Genomic DNA, 21,248 nt, shown 5'->3' on the forward strand with positions numbered 1-21,248 from the left:
GAAACTTAATGCGTTTTAATACATGATTTGTTCAACTTTGTGTATTTATACAGCACCCAAACCGGGACCCAAACCTGCTTCACAGATTCGGCGAGCAGGGCACTCTATCCTTTCTACCTCATTGGATACACCACAGAGCCTGCCACAGAGTTTCTATTCTACGTTTTTACGATTTGCGCATGATCAAGTACCCCATATATATTGCCATTACAAGAAAATTCGATTTGTTGTCAGGTAAAACTCAGGTTTTGTTTCCAATACACTAACTGAAAATGCAATACATTAATTAGCGGCGATTGCTGTTTGCTGCGGATATATTTTACTGCATTTTATCCGTAACGATTTTGAAATCGTTCTTCAAAATTGTGATTTTTTTTTTTTTGAGAATTACAATTATACAAAGGATATGAAATATTAAATCACATGTCTATAATACAATGTACACTATGCCACTTTCTTAATCTGCGTCAATAATAGAATATCGATTTCAATCGAATTGAATACATCTCTCCATTTTGAGTTTGTACTTTACCACTGAGCGATCTAGCGATCGATTTCTAGCCAATCAGATAGGACTCCTTTTCTTGCGTTTGGTGAAATACCAATCGCCCGTCGCTCACCAACGAAGTATTAAGTTTATATTTATAATATAGGGTGTCGACACTAGGGTTGGTAGCGCCTGGGGTAAGAAACATAATTGGCGCCCTATCCCCCCCCCCCCTTTTTTTTACATTGCGGGATGGGCTTGGAAAAATATCTTGAAGTATAGTTGATCCAGCACCTTTTTGCGACATAATAAGTTTTTGCTACAAATACGCTCGAAGCGCGCGAAAAACTTTGCCATTTTGTAGCTAAACTGTTGAAATATGGTGCAAAAGTGGAATAATTTCGCCAAATATGAGGTTAAAGCCTTAATGTACGATTTCCGTTAAATTTTGATTTTGTTATTCTTTATTCAAAATGTTGAAATAATATTAGTAATAACAGACGGGAAGGGTTGCTGTCCATTTTAGGTTGAAATAACAATTATAGGTAAAGTGAAAGAACCTCACTGGCTATTTTGGCCATTTAACACGTAGTTCTATAGAAGGACATATTATCATAATTTTTAAATTATGATAATATGTCGAACTTTGCTCTGTTGACCTACAAAGACAACAAATTTGGCCGATTCCATTTAGGTGCAAGTTAGGACATGTGTAAACAGTACAAATATGAAAAAAAAATCAGGTTTGAAAAAAAATTAACCAATTTCATATTATAAGATCGTACATTATGGCTTTAAGTGAGGCCAATTTGGCGCCACCTAGTGGTATCAATTGTAACAATGATGAAACACATGAATGATATAACGCGGAATCAGTTATTTTCAGCTAAACATGAATTTAATGTTAGCTTTTTATGTCACGTTTACCTTCCTTTTATCAAAGTTGATATACCAGAGGTTTTCACACCGTGAGGGCATTCCATGGGCGCTTTTATTGGCACATAGGCCTACGTGATAACTACATTTTATGAAAAGCAGCTAGATGTATCTCTTTTTCCACATTGCAAGGAACAAATCAATAAATATCAGACCATCATAATTGGCGGTCAGTTCAAATCATCCTAATTCAATGAGGATCAAGGAATACTCGTCACATATAGACAAATATGTTATTCAACATTGAACAACAGAAACAAAACATTTGATGAAGACATTGGTGCATATAATATATGGTGCGAAATTACACTTAGCAACACAAATTTTTACGATTTGCATCAGCCATTTTCGATTTTTCACCACTCAAGTACTGCATAGAAAGTGTCAAATTTGTGGGGGGTTTTGACCCCAATACATATACAAAGACATATTGGAAGCAAGAATTTGTCATTAACAAGAAAAATTATGATATATTGGCAGCCATTTTGAATTTCTAATCAGTAGGGGGTCAAACGTTATCGGAGGTCAAAACTATGGTCAGATTTGTGTTCCATAGAAACCACTTTACTTGTTTCAGAAAAATATGATGATTCGCCCAGCCCTAGACGCTGGAGCCGAACCAAAAATATTGTGAACTTCGAGGTCGTGTGCTTTCTTTCATTTCCGGTCGCTAAGTTACATGTATCCTCCAAAACCTGGATTATATGTAGCTGTAATAAAAGGAGAAAGATGCAAATAAAGATTACTGTTCAAATTACAAAAATGGATAGTAAAGCGGGGAGGAAAGACTATTTTTACCACTATAATTGATACGATATGAAAAGTTGCAGCAACTAATACTGTGTGTTGATGGGTCAACAACGCAAGATGCTCTCCAATTTGAAAAGCCCGCGGTCAGTTTAGGTTCTTACCAATTGAAGACACATGTTGACGGCTAGTCACTTCAGTATAGTGTTACGAGTCGTACTGACTCAAGGCCAAAATCACCTTTTACCCGAACTCACACGAATGCACAACACAAATACACTGTTTGATTAAGCTAACAAAATCTAAGTCTTTAATTGAAAACAAAGTATGCTTGGTACATATAACAACAATATTGCATATACAATAAAATCACACAATCAGTTTTATTCTATCGGTACTTAACCAGCGGTCTTCTTGTTGGTGATCCTAGAGTTCTTGCAATGTTCTGGACGACTGATGTAATATATCCTTATTCACTTGTCCTGCGAAAATCAGCGAAGTCCAGTGTACACTTGCGTTTATAAATATCCTTGCGTATGAAATCCTCACACGAAAATGATGCTGCTTTCTCCTATTACTTATCTTCTTGCGCTGCTTTCTCCACAATATATATCCTTGCGCTGCTTTCTCCAAAAATGGTGTTTCTTTCACCAATCACTCTTTTTCCAGGGAACATGTTTCTTTAACACAGCTCCGCTGTTTTTGACAGATGCGTGGCCTTCACAAACCCAGCAAACTCCAGCAATTCGACAGAAGAACTTTAATCCTTTGATGAGAAAGAGCACTTTTGTATGCTCGCAATCTCCTTCGTTGCTGTATTAAAATTAGCTCAATTATTGGCTATGTAAACTGGTTAAAATGTACTTCTTTTTTGAAGCACGAAGACCATCACACACATGTGGAGTTTACAGGGGCGTAGCAAGATCATCAGGGGCCCATGGACAAGGAGCAGTACGGGCCCTTTTAACCAGGGCGGGATTTAGCCTAACTTTTGGAGAAAATTTGGAGGCCCCGAACTCATGTGCATTTAAGTCAGTGGCCAAGTTTTGGTTTAACTAAAGGGGGACAAGGGGGGGGCTAACATTTTTGTTCAATTAAATTTTTTGAATGCGCGCTGTTATTGGGGTTAAAAGAAACATGCATGAGGCAATTTTGGGGCCCCCAAAATTGCCTTGGACTCGGGCCCATCTGTCCCAATGGTATAAAAATCCGGCCCTGCTCTCCATTATCAGCCCTTATTTAATTTTCGCTTTTGTGCTCGGGCCCCTGAGCCCTCGGGGCCCATGGACTTCGTCCACCCTGTCCCCCGCTTGATACGCGCCTGGGAGTTTACAATCTCCCATGACATTCTGTAAAGTCCAAACAAAAGCCTAGAGCTTTTATACCTGTACTCATGCAAAAACCCATCATCTATTAATAAACCATACTTCAATCACATTTTCACAACAGATTGCTGCAATCTTGGGATTTCCCAAGATTAATTATACACATTAACCTTTCACATTACATCACTTCCTGGGGGTTTTCCTGATGGTGCAATAATGAACTGGGGATTTCCAAGTTCCAAACATAGATCTGACTTTGCTTACAACAATTTGGGGGGAATTCCAAAATGACTTTCCACATCACTATATTGCACGTACAAGGGGCTTTCCCATCTCATAAAATACTTTCAGCTTGAAAACAAAGTTAAATAATTAAATTAAATTACTCAGGGCACATCACAATAGTAAAACATCGCAGTGGCCAATAAAGCAATTTTTCAACGCGTGATCTGATTGAATTTGCAACTTTTCCAAATCGCACCACAAAATCGTTAAAACAATCACGATATGGCGTTCTTTTTGCACAAACTCAAGATAACAAAAAGCTTAGTTTAAAGGGCATATATTGCTCGGACAACATCATATCATTGGCAAGCTAATTTTATGAGGACAATGAAAATGACTCTTTTTTGTGAAAATAAGTCGTTTAAAAGTCGCAAAAAACAACTGTAAGCGGTGAGTTCTTTCGAACGAGACAGATTTGACCTAGAAAATAGTGTGATGTCATGAAATGTGAAGTGTGCCAGCTTTGAGAGAATGGACTGTCAACACTCTCCCTTTACAGAACGTATACTGTTTTTGTTAACAGGAAAAAAAAACTCTGAATCAAGTATTACAAATTGGTTTTTACATATGGATAAAATCATGCCGCTGCTTTATTATATAATAGTAAATTGTGATATTACAATTCATATGTATAATTATCAACTTGATTAGAAATATTTGGTCTAAAAAATAAAATATATTATAGAGCAATGTTACCGTTAGAATTTGAGCGTGATGTATATCCATATTGTATTTATTATGCAAATAAACAATTTCAATGGCCTTTGGTTGAACATTCCCGATTTCTCGGGGTCCAAGGTCGCGCATTATACACATGACTGACTATCAAAAGAGCTCATATCGAGGGCTCATGTGTATAAATGCTCGGGAACATTTACTCTTCATTTAATGTGACGTCATCAGTATCCTGCATTGGAAATCAATTTCGCTTCGAACGGGTGAAGGACCGTACGAGGCAGCATTTTACCAACATAATTTCTCTTTTTTCAGGAGAAATACGAATAAAAAATGAGTGTTAACTTGTAATGTAATAATTATTCTCTTCGAACATGTCGAATGGAGTTAAACTTGTTTTTGCAATAGATATGCCCTTTCTATACTAACCTCCTGTATTCTCGTTATAGTACACATTGGGTTCATTATATCTCCCACGTCGGGAGTCATTTTCATGCCTCTGTCCTGGTGACATGTATGGGTTGTACCTGATGTCGTGTCCAAGCCCGTCACCATGTGGCATTTGATTTGCCAGGTTTACCGGAGGATGAGACGATGGCTCGACAACCTGCGAATGAAAATAAATTTTTATTTGTTGACATTTTTAGAAAAGAAGTTTTGATTCTTTAAGGGCTGGGGTATGAACGTTTGGACAGTATTTATTTTGGGACATTAGAGCACATCAGACATATCGAATCGCATTCTGAATACGAAGAATGTCATTCTGATATTAAATAATTTTGATTTTTGAAATTCGCAATTTAATACACATTTTATGGCAAATCATTAAAATTGATATTTTTGATATTTAACAGTACTCGAAGTAAACTTTATAAATCTGATGATTTATACTTAAAGTGTATGTAGGTGGGATGAAAAGCCGACGATCAATTGAAAATTTTGACCTTTCGTATTGAAGATATGGATTTTTTTTCCAAAACACCCCAAAAAAAAATAGGTCTTTTGGGAAAAAAATCCATATCTTCAATATGAAAGGTCAAAATTTTCAATTGACCGTCGGCTTTTCCTCCCTGCTACATACACTTTAAGAATATATCATTAGATTTATATAATTTACTTCGAGGACTGTTATATATCAAAAATTTGAAAAATATCAAATTTTATAATTTGTCATAAAATTTGTATTATATTGTGATTTTCAAAAATGAAAATTATTTGATATCAGAAAGACATGCTTCGTATTCAGAATGCAGTTCGATAGGTCTGAGGTGCTCTCATGTCCCATAAAAAATACTGTCGAAACGCAACAAACGCTCATTTTAGATCCCTTAAAGCCTTAATGTACGATCTTTTTAAATTTCTAGATTTTTCTTTTTTTCTTCCAAAATGATAAAATAGTTAATATGCAATCATTATAAAAGTTCCCAATACATTTGGACGCGAAAGACGTTGGAAATTTGCAAAGAAACAACATCATAAACTTCACCTCTATCACTCGAAATGTCTCGCACCTTTTGGATTAGGACGGCGAGTGCGGCCTTCGAGTTAGTCTCTTGCGCAGCCAGTTTGGTTACGCTCTCTCCACTTGTGGAGGGAGCGTAACCAAACTGGCTTCGTAGGAGACTACTATTTGCGATCGTTCCGACATATTATCATAATCTTAATATTATGATATGTCGGACCAACAGAAAATCATCCTGTTTTACTACAAATAGGGCGAATTTGACAGTTTGCTCATAGATTTAAGTTGGAACGTGTGTAAGTGTTACAAATATACAAAAAAAATCGGTTTTGAAAAAAAAATAAAGGTATATTCTAAAAAAATATCGCACATTAAGGCTTTTTAATCTATCATAACAAACTTTATTATCTTTAAACAAGTTCATTTGGAATGTTAGATTTACCTGTTAACACAGTTCTTTTTGTACAATTCCAAGAACAAATGAAGGTGTTAGAATCACATTTTTAGACTGGCAACTCGTCCTTAATCAGCGTGTCTTTTTATTCTGCGAGTGAGCCTTTTGGTCAGTGGCGTAGCCTGGGTCATCACATTGGTGAGCACCGACCATGATTGAGGGGCACGGGGTCTGATGGGGGGTACAAGCCGTTTTCGGCGATTTTCCTATGGGATTTTTTAAAATTTCAGATCGATTTGCCCCCCTCCCACGTGCCCCTGTGACGCTATATACGCCACTACTTTTGGCTAAGTTCTGGTTTGGGTTTGGAGGGTTACCTGCATCCGGGAAAGATTATGCGACCTTTAATTGTCATTCGATTGAGAAAACCGCATTCATATGTACGCAATCGCCCAATAACTATTAATAGGCATATCACCTCAAAAATAAGCGCAGCAGAAATACGTTATTTAATGTTTCTACATTATTGAGCTATATTAAAGCATCAAAAATCAAAAAAACAGAATTGAAATCGGTCAATGCATTGTGATGTAGTGTCAATTTAAAGATGCTCGTAGATGGAATGAAATCCTGCCACAAATAGCTGTAATGACAAAATTGGCACATTTCGAGATTTTTGAAGGTTTATTTGGACGCTTGCTTGAAAAAGCAGCGTTAATTTAAATATCACATGTTAAATGCTTATCTTTCCTGACTTCGTTAAAGAAAACAAAATTTTTAAATTTTGTTTTAAAAAATCTGTCATTGAATAATTTTAATAAATTAACCAAATATACTATTTTAGCAATCTCGGCCAATCTGCAGACAAATTATACCTGAAAAAATGACTAAGTTCAGCTAATTAATATGCAAAAATGCCAATAGAAAACCGTACATGATATAAAGGTGCGGTTTTTTTGTACACATATGTATACAAAGTTCTTTCAATTGATAACAATAAATACACAAAAAGTAATTAATTATGCAAATTAGGTAATTACAGCTAATTATGTATTCATGATATTATTATGCAAATTAGGTATGAGTAATTTTGGGTTTTTTAAATATTTAATGAACGTCTATTCATTCATCATTAATTTGTCAAGTATGAACCTGTTCTGAGGTTGAATAAATGAACTGCAGTTAATTACATAAAAATAATACAAAAAAATACAAAGTTTGACATTTTGACGGTGTCTGGAATAGAATTTTAATTTTTACTGTAAACATGGTGTGTGCCATTACTCAAAGTCAAATCCGAAAAGTAAAAAAAATAAAAATTCAGTTGCAATGAGACTTTAAATTAACATTTTGTTATCTGGATTAACATGGTAGGACAATCGGTAAAGGACAATAGCGTGGCCTTGGGCACACACAATTGCTTAAAAAGTACTCCCTACGAAATATCTTTGAAAATGTTATGTTTCAAACAGTTTTCCTCAAGTGCTTCATTCGTTTTAATTTACATGCTAAGAGAGATTAGTATTTCAGCTAAATGGTGGTAGGTCAGACTATTTCAATAGGCCTATATTTACTGATTTATGAGCGATCTTCAAAAATCAAAAAAAAACAGGCAGTATGCATTTGTATGAGAAAGGAAATTTACCATCTTATCCAAACTCCCGTGTTAATCCAATGCTTGGTCGCGTTTGGAAGAGGAGTGCCACCAAACCGTAATAGGTACAAATTTAGTACTTTCTGTCATTCAAGTATGGTTTATTTTCTACATGTCAATTTTTAAATTATTAGCATAGTCCTTATATTAACGATGGAGCGCCTTGATGAGTAAATGATAGCAAACCAGTGAAAAATCCCCAAAACTCAGTCAGTGGAGCTCCACCCGTACATGTCAATAGCGTCATTATCGATTGGATTAGTCGACCGTAGCGGACAATTCGATCGCTCATTGGATTAATATTATCACGTGGTAAGAAATGTACATTGGACAATCGATTACTATAATGGTTTAGTACTGCATATTTCGGTTTAATCTTCACTAAGCGGGTTTATGGCTGAAAAGGTCACGGTGAATTTGCCGTGGACAAAACTGCACTATGGAGTAATTATTGACATACGATAGAGAAAACTGCACTCATATGTACGCAATCGCCCAATAACTATTAAAAGTTCTTAAATGTTTGTTTTAAGTGATGACGTAGCAATTAGGATTCACTTGAATATTATAACTATATTTTGATGCCCGGGGTGGGGCGGGAGCACTCGAATATGAAAGTGACCGTGCGTACCTGTGCCTACCGGAGTACTACACTAGGGGTCTATCGGTGGGGATTTTTGTCGAAAAAGGGAGTCATGGGCTCCAATAAAATGGGGGTGATTCAGTGCGGGAACGCTAAAGAGTGGGTGTCATTGACCGTGAAAAAGTAATTGCACAAAAATGTGCAAAACGGTGCAAAAATTAGCAATTTTTGAAACTAAAATGGCTGCAAAAATTTGATATAAATTCCTATAAAAAATGGGTATAAGCTAATGACAAAAGGGGGTCACTGGGTGACCGATTTGCCTCAAAAAGGGGTTTATTGACAGGCGCATGACGCGTACCAAAATATGGGAGTGCCCCCCCCCCCAAAAAAACCAGGCGGTACAGACTACAGAACACGTGTCACGTACGAGGCTAACGAAACTATCGGGTTGAAAGCCCATTCAAAATATACGGTTATCAATATTATTACAAATTGAAAAACAACATAAGTACAGTGGAGTTCGTTGTCGAGATCCAACGGCTTTTAGAATAACATAATTTTGTTTTTACAACACATAATACATTTGTCAAGATTTCATGATTTAATATGGAAGATACGAACTTAATCTTCCACACAGGCAGTGTAAATTTTAAATGGAGATACCTAAATGGGTGACTCCATTTGAAATCTACAACCCTGTTATGGGAGATTATTCCAATGATAAACACATCATTATCTCAAAACAATGTCAGGGGGATGAGACTACATAGGGTAAATGTCGGGACCCAGATCACAATTTGAGAAGAGAGGAGGTCCGACCAACGGCCATTTGCGGAAGTAAAAAGTCACGTCTATGACATGTACCACACACCGACATCGCCTGGCTAATAATTATTTGGTGCAGCAGAGACATTAAAATGAATACACGGGATCCATACACGTGAATTGCTATGCACGATTTTGATATCAGACGAAAATCTTCGGATACTGGGTTACAAAATGATGAATATCTCCCGTAAATGAATTTTTCTCAAGAAACCAGATGTGGTCTCATACACTTGAAAATACGTGTTGAACATATATTATAGTCGTTAGCGTGCGCTTTGAAAATTGGCCGTGCGCTTTGAACTCAAAATTTGACCAAATTATATTGCGTTGGTCCTATATGGACTACAGCGCGCAGCAGGCTATACCGGCACTCACTCAAGTGGAGAGAGTATAACCATTGACCGCAATGTCGTATACAAGCTTGCACACAGAGCGAGAAATCAATTACCCCGTCTATCAGTTGCCTTAGTCAGGTCACTTCGCTAATAATATGCATCTCATAGGTCCGAATAAAATGGTCATGGGTGGCTGTGGATTCAACCTACCATGGCGATTTCTACTATGAAGATATTGGGGCGATGTCACTGTGTACCATAGTCTGCCTATATTAGGAAGGTGATTAATATCCTGCGTAAAATGCCTCATCAGTTACTTGGTATAACTGATTTACTATAGAATAGTTCTTATACGATGTTTCAATATTTTATCATACATGTATTGATAAATTGTGGAGCAAATACTTATTAAATATCTTCCAGGGTGTATGGTAAGCATGCCGCTAAGCATGCCGGGAAATTAACTGACCTATGTCAATTCAGATCGTAGAGATGAGGTCCGACTTGTGTGAATCGTGACCTTTTTCAGTCGCAATTCTCTGACAATGTTCTCTAACGACACATTATTCGCCGTCAAAGTGATGTAATAATCGGATTAACTACCATAGCAATAGATGAATACAATTTTTGAATATATCGCCCTGCACTACAAGCAGATTGCACTCATCACCTGTGTATGTCTGCAATCATAGATTGAATACAATACCGCTATTTTCAAAGATACTAACGTGCGAGTGATCAGCATTTCTTTGACATCTATGGTTCAAAGCACACCACTCTTCGCCATACATAAATTCACCCAGTCCCATTTCCCATATGAAATTTTTAAAAAAAGTGAATTTCAGTTTGGCAGAGGTGGGCCTCGAACCCACGCCGCAGTTGCATACAGAATCTCCAAGTCCAGCGCGCTAATCCATATTGGACCACATGAGTTGTTGGTAGCCATATTGAATTTTAAACATAGGTTATAGCCTCAACAGGGTTGCCAAAAGATTTCAGCCCGAATCGCGGGTCAAATAATCGAAAAGTCGCACAATTTTTCTCTTTACCATTGGTTTCTATGGGGCAGGAAACTATCGGAAGTCGCGGGAGCCAATGTTGAAAAGTCGCTCAATTTTGTCTTAACCATTGGTTTCTATGGGACAGGAAATTGTCAAAAGTCGCGGGGAAAATCTTCAAAGGTCGCCCAATTGGGCTACCAAATCGCGGGTTTGGCAATAGGCGACTCCAACATTTCTCGGGTATAGCATAGAAATACAACAATACGTGCAGCACACAATACATAATATCGATTTTGACTGCATCGTGCATGGTATATCTGTGCAAATTCAAATCCAAATTCACGCATTCCTGCACCTGCCTAGCAGCCTTTAGTTGGATCCCCGTCGGCTACAATGCACCAAAAATGTGAAATGATTCGGCGTTGGCGGAAATTTTAAGCTGCATTCCATCACCCGTTCCATACACCTTCCGCGAAAACACAGGTAGACAAAAGAATGATTAAAGTTGTACAACACAATACAGTTCCCTTCGGCAAAACACACAGCTTCTACATGGTCTATTCGCTGTTGAAGTGACATAATAATCGGATTAACTACACGCGGTATCTATGCATTGAACCTGAGACGAATATATTCGTCTCAGCATTGAACCATATCATTCTGATCACTCGCACCTGTACGATAAGTATCTTTGAAAAAAGGGTATCTAGGCCTATTCGCCACTTGCACGGTTCCGCCATTATGCACTATGTGCGGGGAGAGCCTCGAACTGGCAGCATACATGAATGGGAATTGAACCAGTCATATAACATTCTGTGTAAGGTTACGTAATTCTTCCTTTCATGTATGCTGCCAGTTCGAGGCTCTCCCCGCATATAGTGCATAATGGCGGAACCGTGCAAGTGGCGAATTGTATTCAATCTATGATTGCAGACATACACAGGTGATGAGTGCATCCTGCTTGATCAATTTTTTTTTTTGGCGGGGGGGTCTTTAATACTTTCCAACAAATTATCTATAGAAACATTGGAAATATTTCCAATTCCAGCGTGCATATTGATCAACCATGGCGGTCTCATACAACGCACTGAAGAGTCTATTGTTCTATTGTGTCCGATTTGAGCGCTGACATATTGGAAAATGTTGCCAATCAATATTAATGAAGTCGTGCGATCGACACCTACAACTGTTCAATTGGGCGACTTTATTGTTAGGTGTTTTTATTCATACATTGGGCGTATCGAGCTGTATCGGTTGGTCCGCAATTATATTTAATATAGTATAATAGGCCTACAAGTATGATTTGCTTTGCTTTATTGATTGATTCAGAAATAGTATGGCTATATGCTTCTCGAGTTATCAGCAAATATATCACATTTGAGGTCCAGGGTAGACTCCTATATACGCGATGCTCATGTAAAATACTATGGTAGGCCTATACATAATAAAACACGATATGGACCGCGGCTAATGTCCTTAAAAATACTACAGTAGGAGTGATATCATAATTACTTCAAATCCTTATGTAGACCTATTGCCAAACAATGTAGACAACTTACTTGTGTAGATTCTTATATCCGCCACACAGAGCGCACACTTTGCCTATGCTGCTGAACTGTCCGTAGCGAAATGGTAGAGCAAAGCGTGTTCACTGAGTATAATCAAATGAGCGCCCAAACCAATTTGGGCGCTGCAATAGGTTTGTATTGTAGGTGAACCTCTGTTTTGTGTGCATGCGACAACTCACGCACACCCTTGGGATGGACTAGTACAAAAGGTACCTCTCGTTCGTATAGGCGCTTTTACGTGACTTTCGTTTCATCACTTATTGACAGTAGCCTGCCTATTATAGCGTTAATACGCTGGTCAGGTCAGTTACCGATTTAATGGCGGAAGCCCTTTGTCTCGAACAAAAGGTACCTCTCGATGAATAGCGTGTCGGGAACTCCAATTGGCACAAAGGAACAATAAGCGTTACATAATCTATTTCTTCTCCTTCCTATATAAACTCCTTGGTCTCATACACCATATCAAACGCTACAAATGGATGTACTTGCGAACAAAAGGACTATGTATGAATAGATGCGACAGGAAACGGGATTACCTGCGGAAATATTTCTATTGTATATATTATTCTATTAACCCTCCTCGTCCTTGCATCTTCTCTTTAGGCGGCTTTTATTTGCACAATGGGGCGCTCAAAACACCAGGTTGGTGCTAACGGGGACCCGAAAATGGCCGACCAAATCCTGACCATGACTTAGCTCGTTGGATTCGTCTATAGGGATTCTGCCATTTTCTTGTAGGCCTATAGTCCCCGGAGTATAGACGTTAGGTTTACCCCCAGTTTATTCAAGATTTCCACATAGAACCCCCAAGATGTTTTTAGAAAATGGAAGATTAGATTATCATAAAAACGTTACAGTAATCTTTATCGGGGTTCTATGTAAAAATTACATAGATTTGTCATCATTTTTTGAGCGTCTATTTTCAGTAAATTCAAAAAATATTTTGACGTATATAAAATTGAAATAAAATTCTCCCCCTCCTAAACAACACCAACTATACCACAATTGGGTATCACGAATCGTTCTACATGCTGTGCATGCAGTTAATATTCATATATTCCTAGTTTATACATAGAATGCGTCACTTTTTACACGAAAACCCGCCCACTCTGCTATTTTATAAAGATAATCAGACTTCCCTAGAACCAAGTTGTTTTTACGCATTTTAAAAACGCTTTGGCCGGACGGCGAAGGCCGGTGTGGGTTCAATGCATAGGTACCGCGTGAACGTTGTAGTGTTGGGCTATATATTCAAAAATCGTATTCATCTATTGCTATGGTAGTTAATTCTGTTACATCATCACTTTTACAGCGAATAGCCATCCAGTTGTTGTAATGTTGCAACGTACCAGGGTTTACTTTCACGCACAAAACACGCGTATTTACGCGTTCACTCCTTGCGGAGATCAAGGATCCCAATTTGCAAACCTTAAATGGTTTAGATATATGTCACTTGCGAACGCAGCGAGCAGGAAAATTTGCATTTTAAAGCGTTTCCGTACTGTTTTCCTAAGCGTTTTTAGAGCGTTTTATTTAAAAGGCGCCCCATGAATGTGTGCCAAAAATTGCTTCCCCCCCCCCTTCGGCTCGCCAAAAATTTCTTGCCCCTTCCCATAATTTTACCCCCCAGGGCTCATAATTATTGCACAGCCCCTTAGGTCTTCATTTTGCAAAAGTTTCCTACTTCTCAGGGGGCATTTTTTACATTTTATTCTTTTATTCTAAACTCTACTCCCCACCCCCCCCCTTCTGACCGCTCTAGACCCGCCACTGCTCTAAACACACATACATTGTTAAAAATGTCTTCAAAAATAATATTATAATAAAACCCCTTTTAGCAATGTTTTGGACCCCTTCAGAGCAAAAATTCACAATTGAAAGGGTCCAATTTTTTTTTAAATACTCCTTAAAGAAGCCCCTGTAACGTACGTGTAATTGATCCACGTCTTCCTCGTCGTCGTCATCGGTTTCCCCTCTGCAGAATCGTCTGATCTTCAAACTAACGACAATTACTGTTGCAAGCCCAATGATGAATTCAAACGCACTGATTACAAATAACGCTATTAAAAAGTTGAAAAGCTGCTTCTCACCCTGTTTAAAGAGGAAAAGAAAAGTTATCATTGTGATTGTGCATTACTGATAAAGCGCATATTGCACAATAGAAAAGATAAACTAGTTTTTTTCGCCGATAAACATGGTTTAAGCCATTTGAACACCGGGACTAGTTGGGAATAGTCAGGGGTTAACATCCTACTCTTCTCGAAACTTTCTTCACCAATAAATTCCGAAGGATGGTGTTCTCTCGTGGTTTATATACCCAACCCTAAAATGTACCATTGGAAGAGCGGAAGTCATAATTTAAGCTACAGATGTTGCCAATTAAATTCAGACTTTATTTTTCCAGGTCAGTATCCCAGCAATATCCCGGGACATCATGCGCCAGAAGCGTTAAAAACGTCAAAATTTGCTCCTAATCAGACTCCATTCGGGGAACTGAACAACCTGCCCCCCCCCCCCCACACTTTCAATGTGCTGCACACGCCACTGGCCAGAAGCAAGAATTCTAGCCACTAGCTGAGCCATGTTCTCCCATTTCCTTATTGCTAAATATTGTTCAGATTTTTGTTAAGTTGGGTCTTCACCAATGACTTACCCAGTATTGATTAAATGTTGTAAATACTAATTACTAGGCGGTGCCTAGTACGCTCTCGTGGAAAAATTGAGTTAGCTTGAAATTCCCCTGGACAAGGAACTCACTGCTAATTTGTCTCGTTGTAACCCGTACGAAACTCGGGGAGCTGATCCTAGTTGCGAAGGTTATTTGTGGAATGTCTAGGGTGTGCGCTTTTGAAGCAGCAAAGTCCCTGAATTGTTGATTAATGGTTTATGGAATGATGTGGGCCCATAGAGGTCAGCGACAACTTGTAAAGTGTGCTGAGGCTTGTGGATCAACGTCTAGGCGTTGTGCCTGTGCGTAGCGCACTATAAATCACTGCGCTTTTCTTCTTTTTTTTTTTTTTGCTTTTTTACTCCTTACCTCACAATAGCCGTCCATTAGACATGCATTAATTTCCCCCTTTATACTATTATAAGATTTTACATCTGAATACAGTAAGACAATCGCTAATACTACTACAAATAATGCACATATGAAGTCCAGTGCAAGCTGAAATGAAACAAAAATGAACACATTCATTAATATTAGTGCCCTGGTGGATTGGTTGTAGGGGAAGCAGAAGCTTGGGCTCAATAGGCGGCCCGCGGGCTGTATCCGACCCGCCGGTCAATTGTGGTTGGCCCTTGAACAGTTCTTAAATGTACAGTAAATATAGCAAACCACGGTGTATTAGACCTTAAACACAATTCTAATTCTAACCCCTGCAATCGATTCTGGTGGATGATACGCGCGTACATTGCGAGTTCATATTTCTGTTGTCATGGAAATTTCGAGCTAGCTTGAAATTTCCCTGGATGGACAAGGAACTTACTGTTACTTGATCTTGTTTACCCGTATAAAACTCGAGATACTGATCCTGGCTGCGATGATTATTCTATATGTAGGCTGATTAGGGTTCTGCGCTACTATATAAAGGAGGCCCTGAATGTATAACAAGAGAATATGCAATCCCGTCCTCTCGCTAGCACCACAGTAACCTTAATGACCCAAAATGACACATTATTATGTAAATAACCCTGGACGTAGGTGCCTTGTGTGTTGTCCGCCCAAACCTGTTCCGATCCATAGGAATCACATGTGTTTTAAGGCTTTCTGTTGCATTAGGGTTTAGTGAACAGCATAAAGTGTGGGCTGTCGTGCACATTTTTATACAAAGCGGAAAAATAGAAAGCACAACCACAGCAGTCGTACTCATTGGGGACACTGGCCTTGCCCGCACCCACTGAGCCGTTGTATAATAATCTAGGTTTTCGATTCATACAACTTACCAAACAAGTTCTACATCCATCATCAGTTTTTCGGCAACAACAACAGCAGCATGGCAATAAACACCCTCCAAGAAATCCCGCCAGAATAGACTACAATAATAATGAATGAAGAAGAAGCAAACTATGATGATGATGATGATGATGATGATGATGATGATGATGATGATGATGATGATGATGATGATGATGATGATGATGATATTCTTCTTTCATACGCTTACTTACTTGATTCTCTATATCACAAAGCATATGATTTCCCTGAATTCCATTCCCCACACCTTTCCCATCTCTTCCCTTAGCTCAACCCTTTTTCCGATGTTGAACTTTTTAAAGGAATTCTAATGAACAAGCCCTCCCCCCCCCCCCTCCCCACCCCTCCCCACCCTTTACAACCACCTATGCAAACGTAAAACCTACCCATAGTCCTCCTACTATTGCGGCCCAAAACTGCGTTGCATTCTGTGGGTCAGCTATATCGAAATGATTGACAATAACGACCAGGAGTGCGCTTACAAGAGAGAGAATTCCTAGAAATATAGTAATTATTCCGAGTATAATGCGACAGCATTGTTTACGACACGACTTGCCCGTGCAACACATAATGCCCTGAAACAGTAAAAAAATAAATTAGACATGTTAAACGGTCAAATTAGCCAAATCTGAGATGCCAATACTCTCTATGTGTAGTATTAGCAATTGTCTTATGTCTTAACAAGTTAAAAAGGTCGATTTCTGACTGGCTGAATGATCACACTCTTAAGGTAATGAAATTCGATTTCCAGTTTAGAATAATACTATAATTTGATGTAATATATCATAAAACAACACGGAGCACCAAATATCACGTGTTATATTTATTTATGATTGATCAAAACAAGCTCAAACTAAGTCAATAAAAGACTGGGTTTTTTCTGGCAGCATCTTCCCATCATTTATAAAATATTGCCAATTCTTGATGGTGTGGAGATTTTCCCATCCACTACTGTTCGTAACCTTGGGGTTGTTTTTGATCGTCAAATGTGATGCGATCAAGCAAAATCAGTCGGAACTCGGCAATAATAAATGTTCAGTTTCCTATAGGATAGAAAAAAACATTGACAAAGCTGGACTTTGCAGAAAACCCCATTGAAATTAAACAACCAGTTCCAAAGATATGAGCAATTAAAAAGTTTCCAAAACAAGAGGAAACAAAGGGAAATATTTCCTTTCTTTGGCTATATCTCAAAATCAATATTTCCGAGTTCCGACTGATTTTGCTTGATCGCATCACAAATGTGTATGTCTGCTCACATCACCCAACTTTGTAAATCGGTCAATGGGCTCATTAGAAACATCAACAGAATTCGTCCATATTTGGATTTCAATACTTGTTACAATACTGTCAGAACCCTCATTCTCTCACGTCTTGATTACTGTAACATTTTGCTCAATGGAATAACACAGAAAGATCTCTCCAGACTCCAGATGTTGAGTTATGTTGTGTTATATTAAGTTATGTTGTGTTATGTTAAGTTCTGTTGTGTTATGTTAAGTTATGTTGTGTTATGTTAAGTTATGTTGTGTTATGTTGAGTTATGTTGTGTTATGTTGTGTTGTGATGTGTTATGTTGAGTTATGTTGAGTTATGATGAGTTATGTTTTGTTGTGATGTGTTATGTTGAGTTATGCTGAGTTATGTTGAGTTATGTTGAGTTATGTTGTGTTATGATGTGTTATGTTGAGTTATGTTGAGTTATGTTATGTTAGGTTAGGTTAGGTTAGGTTAGGTTAGGTTAGGCTAGGTTAGGTTAGGTTTATTTATGTTATGTTATGTTATGTTATGTTATATGACTATGCCATAGTCGAATTTTATTACAAATATGTTATTATTTGTCATGATGAACCCATTTCGTTGAACTCAAAATTATACTGATGTTTATTAAAATTAAAGTATTCAATAGTAAAATGGTCATAAAGAATTAAGAATATCAGATGATTAGTGACAATAAAAGTAATTGAATTCAACATTATCTTGCATAATTTTAATGGCTCACTTTAATACTGAACAATTCTGATTTTGGAATCTACCGGTTTATTGATAGCGATTCGTCCATATTGGATTTCAATACTTGTTACAATACTGTCAGAACCCTCATTCTCTCACGTCTTGATTACTGTAACATTTTGCTCAATGGAATAACACAGAAAGATCTCTCCAAACTCCAGATGTGCCAAGCTAATATAGTTTCCGAAGTCTAATCATGTGAGCCCACTCTTAAGAGATCTTCATCTCTTTTTGAATTATTTGGTTTTCTTTTCTTCTTGCGACTTGATTCCCTAGGCAAAGGCGCATAAATACGTGTTGTGTTATGTTAAGTTATGTTGTGTTATGTTGAGTTATGTTGTGTTATGTTATGTTGTGTTGTGTTATGTTGAGTTATGTTAAGTTATGTTGAGTTATGTTAAGTTCTGTTGTGTTATGTTGAGTTATGTTGTGTTATGTTGTGTTATGTTGTGTTATATTAAGTTATGTTGTGTTATGTTAAGTTATGTTGTGTTGTGTTAAGTTATGTTGTGTTATGTTGAGTTATGTTGTGTTATGTTGTGTTGTGATGTGTTATGTTGAGTTAGGTTGAGTTATGATGAGTTATGTTTTGTTGTGATGTGTTATGTTGAGTTATGCTGAGTTATGTTGAGTTATGTTGTGTTATGATGTGTTATGTTGAGTTATGTTGAGTTATGTTATGTTAGGTTAGGTTAGGTTAGGTTAGGTTAGGTTAGGTTTATTTATGTTATGTTATGTTATGTAATGTTATGTTATGTTATGTTATGTTATAATATGACTATGCCATAGTCGAATTTTATTACAAATATGTTATTATTTGTCATGATGAACCCATTTTATTTTTATTTTATTTTTTTTATTTTACAAATTCGGCTAAAAATACATCAAAAATCAAAGTAAAATTACGCAATACATACAAAAGGAAACAAAAGTAAAAAATAGACCCAATGGGCTAGCCAGGAAGAGTCAGAAGCATCAAGACACTGTCACCAAAAGGTGTGACTCCTCCAACCCATTGGGGCAATTACATAAAAAATATACTATTGCACTGTTTAAACACATTGTGTGTACATCCACATCACAAGGATGCACCCGCCAGCCACCACACGTGTCTCCCCACCCACCAGCCAGGAACAAAAACCAGACCCATGCCACGTGGAGGCCACTCCAAATCATCCCCAAGCCACATTGCCTACATGAAGGAATACAGAAAACATTCCCAAACCAGGCAACCCGGGGACGACCCCAGGCGACCGGGACCCGGGACGAGTCCGGCATCCGCCCAAGGCTAACAAATGAAGAGAGACACATGCAGCAGCCGACAAGCCCACCCTCCCGATATGGATGTACACATTAATACATTATTACAAATGGAAATCTGCTCAGTGACCCCTACCTATCAGACACATGGATTTACCCCCCCCCTCCCCCGCCCACCTGAACCCAACCAACCCACCCAGCAACACCCCACTCCCACCCACCAGACCAACACAGGCCATGAACACGGATAAAGTAGGTCACTGAGCAGAAAACCGAGACAACAAAATTTAAGAGTCCTGCTCTTCAGTACTATTATTTACTAAATAAGTTTTTTAATGTTTTTTAAAAGACTTTGTGCCCATGTACAAGATAAAATGATCCTTAACAGAATTTAGCAAACCAGCCCACAGGCGAGGGAAATTTACAGCAATGGTAAATTTGAAACTGTCAGTTTTGGGTGTGATATTATGATTAAAAACTAAGTTTTCTGAGTGACGTGTGTTTACATTTCGTTGAACTCAAAATTATACTGATGTTTATTAAAATTAAAGTATTCAATAGTAAAATGGTCATAAAGAATTAAGAATATCAGATGATTAGTGACAATAAAAGTAATTGAATGCAACATTATCTTGCATAATTTTAATGGCTCACTTTAATACTGAACAATTCTGATTTTGGAATCTACCAGTTTATTGATAGCGAACCACGAACCCCACTTGGGAAGCTAACAAACAGAGGGAGTGCGGTGACTGAAAAGATCAGATACAGATGTGAAAATCTATCAGTTGCACACAAATCAATATAAATCAGAGTTTTATGCTTAAATGTAATAGCCAGAGTATGCAAAATGGGCAAGTGGACTATGGAGAAGTCTACAGTAGTCTATGGAGCAGTGTAAATAAACATAATCATGCATAACTCGCCAACGCAAAATCGGAATCAACTCAAATTTTGGGAATAAGCTTTTTTCGTGGATATCTACTGTAAAATGTCATAAAAAGAGGATGCTAGGATCACGAAATCCTCCTTAAAAAAATAGAAATACACTCACCTGTTGTAGGCCTATACTGGTGTATACTACTAGCTTATCACACGTACATATCCTATCACAGAAATCTGTTACCTCCTTACAACATTACAATATTCGTCGACCGAAAGAAAATGGCCACTCACACATACAAATTCAGAGCCTATATAAATTACTGTACGCTTAACATAACGTAGGTGAAACCACAAAGCTATTTGTACCCCCAAATAATACTACTAATCGTGGTTATATTGTGCTATTACTCATTGTTTCCTCAACCGTAAAGTTCAACGGAATCTGGTCATGAAATGTGAAGCAATTTGCTTTCCTATAAATATGTACCAACCAGACCATTAGAAGTAAATAACAGTATTTGGTCCGCCAAGAAATTAAACTTTAAAATTACAGATTCAGACTGTGTTAGCACATCTGACACTAACAAAAGTACTAAGATCTGAATTTCGATCATGCTGTGGATGAGCAAATCACTGAATGGGCCTTTAAGGGTAAACTAGGTATTGTTGGTCGAAGCAACCAAATATATCGATCTTCATTATCTAAATCAATATATTATTGAAAAATAACATTTTGATGTTTTGCAAAAGTTCATTCTACAAATCATGTACTTTGAAAACTTGCTGATTTATTGTTTTTTATGAGTTATGTATGTTTTACAAAAGCGTTGT

General features: G+C 37.6%; 1 protein-coding gene across 1 annotated transcript; it reads right to left on the reverse strand.

Moving 5' to 3' along the window:
- Positions 1 to 1,358: 1,358 nt before the first annotated feature.
- On the reverse strand, positions 1,359 to 20,945 carry LOC140163070 (uncharacterized). The gene is made up of 7 exons (XM_072186440.1): positions 20,587 to 20,945; positions 16,646 to 16,834; positions 16,229 to 16,318; positions 15,321 to 15,449; positions 14,213 to 14,374; positions 4,885 to 5,062; positions 1,359 to 2,133 (listed from the first exon to the last, which is right to left on the reverse strand). Exons 2-7 carry the CDS (start codon positions 16,826 to 16,828, stop codon positions 2,099 to 2,101), a joined length of 777 nt encoding a protein of 258 aa, XP_072042541.1. The 5' UTR covers positions 16,829 to 16,834; positions 20,587 to 20,945; the 3' UTR covers positions 1,359 to 2,098.
- Between the last annotated feature and the right edge of the window lie 303 nt (positions 20,946 to 21,248).

The sequence above is a fragment of the Amphiura filiformis genome, chromosome 10 (genome assembly GCF_039555335.1).
Source record: "Amphiura filiformis chromosome 10, Afil_fr2py, whole genome shotgun sequence".
Lineage (NCBI taxonomy): Eukaryota > Metazoa > Echinodermata > Ophiuroidea > Amphilepidida > Amphiuridae > Amphiura > Amphiura filiformis.